The 5000-nt window shown below is 46.0% G+C and overlaps 1 protein-coding gene across 2 annotated transcripts in view; it reads right to left on the reverse strand.

Moving 5' to 3' along the window:
• LOC123732150 (unconventional myosin-XV) overlaps window positions 1-5000 on the reverse strand; it is a 46032-nt gene that overhangs the window by 13461 nt on the left and 27571 nt on the right. For both annotated transcript variants that reach the window (XM_045711497.1, XM_045711498.1), the window contains one exon: window positions 4884-5000. This exon is cut by the window's right edge and continues 44 nt beyond it. In XM_045711497.1, the coding sequence (XP_045567453.1) occupies window positions 4884-5000 (117 nt within the window). The remainder of the gene's footprint in view (window positions 1-4883) is intronic.

The following is a 5000-nucleotide window of genomic DNA, read 5'->3' on the forward strand; positions in this document are numbered from 1 at the left end:
AAACGTGGGTGTTATGGGATTGAGAGTTCCCTAAAAACGTGGGTGTTATGGGATTGAGAGTTCCCTAAAAACGTGGTTATTATGGGATTGAGAATTCCCTAAAAACGTGGTTATTATGGGATTGAGAGTTCCCTAAAAACGTGGTTATTATGGGATTGAGAGTTCCCTAAAAACGTGGGTGTTATGGGATTGAGAGTTCCCTAAAAACGTGGGTATTATGGGATTGAGAATTCCCTAAAAACGTGGGTATTATGGGATTGAGAGTTCCCTATCTAATAGAAAGAACACAGAGGGGTTTTTCCTGAATAGAAAACCTCCCTCACGCAAATTCAGTTGAGTGTGGTGTACCGCAGGGCACCACACTAGGGCCATTAATGTTTTCTGTTTTTACTAACGACATAGAGCTGCAGTCAGTTGTAGAATGGGTAACGAGCAATAGGTTTAACATAGAGCTGCAGTCAGTTATAGAATGGGTAACTACCAATAGGTTTAACATAGAGCTGCAGTCAGTTATAGAATGGGTAATGAGCAATAGGTTTAACATAGAGCTGCAGTCAGTTATAGAATGGGTAACTAGCAATAGGTTTAACATAGAGCTACAGTCAGTTATTGAATGGGTAACTAGTTCTAGAATGTGGTCATGTGTAGTTTTCGTTGCCCCTGGACTACAGCCCAGCTGTGTAGTTTTCGTTGCCCCTGGACTACTGCCCAGCTGTGTAGTTTTCGTTGCCCCTGGACTACTGCCCAGCTGTGTAGTTTTGTTGCCCCTGGACTACTGCCCAGCTGTGTAGTTTCGTTGCCCCTGGACTACAGCCCAGCTGTGTAGTTTCGTTGCCCCTGGACTACAGCCCAGCTGTGTAGTTTCGTTGCCCCTGGACTACTGCCCAGCTGTGTAGTTTTGTTGCCCCTGGACTACTGCCCAGCTGTGTAGTTTTCGTTGCCCCTGGACTACTGCCCAGCTGTGTAGTTTTGTTGCCCCTGGACTACTGCCCAGCTGTGTAGTTTCGTTGCCCCTGGACTACAGCCCAGCTGTGTAGTTTCGTTGCCCCTGGACTACAGCCCAGCTGTGTAGTTTCGTTGCCCCTGGACTACTGCCCAGCTGTGTAGTTTTGTTGCCCCTGGACTACTGCCCAGCTGTGTGGTTTCGTTGCCCCTGGACTACAGCCCAGCTGTGTAGTTTTGTTGCCCCTGGACTACAGCCCAGCTGTGTAGTTTCGTTGCCCCTGGACTACTGCCCAGCTGTGTAGTTTTCATTGCCCCTGAACTACTGCCCAGCTGTGTAGTTTTGTCACCCCTGGACTACTGCCCAGCTGTGTGGTCATGTGTAGTTTTGTTGCCCCTGGACTACAGCCCAGCTGTGTAGTTTTCGTTGCCCCTGGACTACTTCCCAGCTGTGTAGTTTTGTTGCCCCTGGACTACTGCCCAGCTGTGTGGTCATGTGTAGTTTTTGTTGCCCCTGAACTACTGCCCAGCTGTGTAGTTTCGTTGCCCCTGGACTACTGCCCAGCTGTGTGGTTTTCGTTGCCCCTGGACTACTGCCCAGCTGTGTAGTTTCATTGCCCCTGGACTACAGCCCAGCTGTGTAGTTTTCATTGCCCCTGAACTACTGCCCAGCTGTGTAGTTTTGTCACCCCTGGACTACTGCCCAGCTGTGTAGTTTTGTCACCCCTGGACTACAGCCCAGCTGTGTAGTTTTCATTGCCCCTGAACTACAGCCCAGCTGTGTAGTTTTGTTTCCCCTGGACTACAGCCCAGCTGTGTAGTTTTGTTGCCCCTGGACTACTGCCCAGCTGTGTAGTATCGTTGCCCCTGGACTCCTGCCCAGCTGTGTAGTTTTCATTGCCCCTGAACTACTGCCCAGCTGTGTAGTTTTGTCACCCCTGGACTACTGCCCAGCTGTGTGGTCATGTGTAGTTTTTGTTGCCCCTGAACTACAGCCCAGCTGTGTAGTTTCGTTGCCCCTGGACTACTGCCCAGCTGTGTAGTTTCGTTGCCCCTGGACTACAGCCCAGCTGTGTAGTTTTGTTGCCCCTGGACTACAGCCCAGCTGTGTAGTTTTGTTGCCCCTGGACTACAGCCCAGCTGTGTAGTTTTCGTTGCCCCTGGACTACAGCCCAGCTGTGTAGTTTTGTTGCCCCTGGACTACAGCCCAGCTGTGTAGTTTTGTTGCCCCTGGACTACAGCCCAGCTGTGTAGTTTTGTTTTCCCTGGACTACAGCCCAGCTGTGTAGTTTTGTTGCCCCTGGACTACAGCCCAGCTGTGTAGTTTTCGTTGCCCCTGGACTACAGCCCAGCTGTGTAGTTTTGTTGCCCCTGGACTACAGCCCAGCTGTGTAGTTTCGTTGCCCCTGGACTACAGCCCAGCTGTGTAGTTTTGTTTTCCCTGGACTACTGCCCAGCTGTGTAGTCATGTGTAGTTTCCTTGCCCTAGGTAAATTGCAGTTGGTCCAGAACAGGGTTGTGGGTTGCCAGGGTTGCATCTGCGACAATGCCAGGGTTGTGGGTTCGATTCCCACGGGGGGGGGGGCAGCACAGAACAAATCAGCACGTATCGTACTTCGATGAACACGGAGGGCATGTCAATCTCTGCTGGCTTTAAAGTTGAGGACAGATCGATCGAATTGGTCTGTCCTGAGAGATATCGATGTGTCGATGATAACGAACTGTCTGTTCAAGTTGTCGGCCACCTCTACTGCACAAAGGGGACTGTGAAGAGACACCGCCATTTTATATATCCTGTATTATGTATTAGACCTAGGTATTGTGTGTATGTACTGGTACAGTTGAAGTCGGAAGTTTACATCCACTTTAGGTTGGGAATCATTTAAAACTCGTTTTTTCAACCACTCCACAAATTTCTTGTTAACAAACTATATAGTTTTGGCAAGTCGGTTAGGACATCTACTTTGTGCATGACACAAATAATTTCCCCCGACAATTGTTTACAGACAGATTATTTCACTTATAATTCACTGTATCACAATTCCAGTGGGTCAGAAGTTTACATACACTAAGTTGACTGGTGCCTTTAAACAGCTTGGAAAATTCCAGAAAACGATGTCATGGCTTTAGAAGCTTCTGATAGGCTAATTGACATCATTTGAGTCAATTGGAGGTGTACCTGTGGATGTATTTCAAGGCCTACCTTCAAACTCAGTGCCTCTTTGCTTGACATCATGGGAAAATCAAAAGAAATCAGCCAAGACCTCAGAAAATAAATTATTGACCTCCACAAGTCATGGTTCATCCTTGGGAGCGATTTCCAAACGCCTGAGGGTACCACGTTCATCTGTACAAACAATAGTACGCCAGTACAAACACCATGGGACCAGGCAGCCGTCACACCGCTCAGGAAGGAGACGCGTTCTGTCTCCTAGAGATGAACGTACTTTGGTGCGAAAAGGTCAAATCAATCCCAGAACAACAGCAAAGGACCTTGTGAAGATGCTGGAGGAAACAGGTACAAAAGAAATCTATATCCACAGTAAAACGAGTCCTATATCGACATAACCTGAAAGGCCGCTCAGCAAGGAAGAAGCTACTTGTACTTGGCAAAGGTGTATGTAAACTTCAGACTTCAACTGTATGTAGGCTATATGAGACGTGTTAAATGTATTTCAGTCCATGACTAATAAAGTTCTGTACTGTGTTTCTTGTGGACCTGAAGGAAGAGAAGCTGATACTAAAGGGGATCCTAGTAAATACCAGAACCAATCTATCGTCCACCAGGCGCCTTCCCAGCTAACATATCTGGTTCCATGGAAGATGTGGGAATGTACGTTTTTGGTTTCCCAATCGGTTCTGGGAACTACGTTTTTCCTGGGAGGTTCTGAGAACGTTTTACTACGGTTCCCTGAACGTTTTCCTTGGGAGGTTCTGAGAACGTTTTACTACGGTTCCCTGAACGTTTTCCTGGGAGGTTCTGAGAACGTTTTACTACGGTTCCCTGAACGTTTTCCTTGGGAGGTTCTGAGAACGTTTTACTACGGTTCCCTGAACGTTTTCCTGGGAGGTTCTGAGAACGTTTTACTACGGTTCCCTGAACGTTTTCCCTGGGAGGTTCTGAGAACGTTTTACTACGGTACCCTGAACGTTTTCCTGGGAGGTTCTGAGAACGTTTTACTACGGTTCCCTGAACGTTTTCCTGGGAGGTTTTATTAACGTTCTGAGAACAGAAATGATAGGTTATTTGAAGGTAATTAAAATAACATTCTGAGAACATGTTTCATTATGACTTTTAATAACACTGCTGTCTTAGTTTGGCTTAACTGTTTATAATGCATCATAGAGTTATACCTGGTTATAATGCATCATAGTGCTGCGATACCTGGTTATAATGCATCATAGTGTTGTTATACCTGCCTGTAATGCATCATAGTGTTTTTATACCTGGTTATAATGCATCATAAGGCAGAGCTGGTTATTATACCTGGTTATAATGCATCATAAGGCAGAGCTAGTTATTATACCTGGTTATAATGCATCATAAGGCAGAGCTGATTATTATACCCGGTTATAATGCATCATAGCGTTATACCTGGTTATAATGCATCGTAGTGTTGCTATACCTGGTTATAATGCATCATAAGGCAGAGCTGGTTGTTATACCTGGTTATAATGCATCATAGTGTTATTATACCTGGTTAAAATGCATCATAAGGCAGAGCTGGTTATTATACCTGGTTATAATGCATCATAGTGTTAATATACCTTGTTATAATGCATCATAGTGTTATTATACCTGGTTATAATGCATCATAAGGCGGAGCTGGTTATTATACCTGGTTTTAATGCATCATAGTGTTATTATACCTGGTTATAATGCATCATAAGGCAGAGCTGGTTGTTACACCTGGTTATAATGCATCATAGTGTTGTTATACCTGGTTATAATGCATGGTGACACAGAGCTCGTTGTCAACTTTGAGCGTCTGAGTCCAGACGACCCTCCTGAACCACAGGCTGTAGTTACTGTCCACTGGCTCCGCCTCCGTAGTAAT

The sequence above is a fragment of the Salmo salar genome, unplaced genomic scaffold, assembly GCF_905237065.1.
Source record: "Salmo salar unplaced genomic scaffold, Ssal_v3.1, whole genome shotgun sequence".
Lineage (NCBI taxonomy): Eukaryota > Metazoa > Chordata > Actinopteri > Salmoniformes > Salmonidae > Salmo > Salmo salar.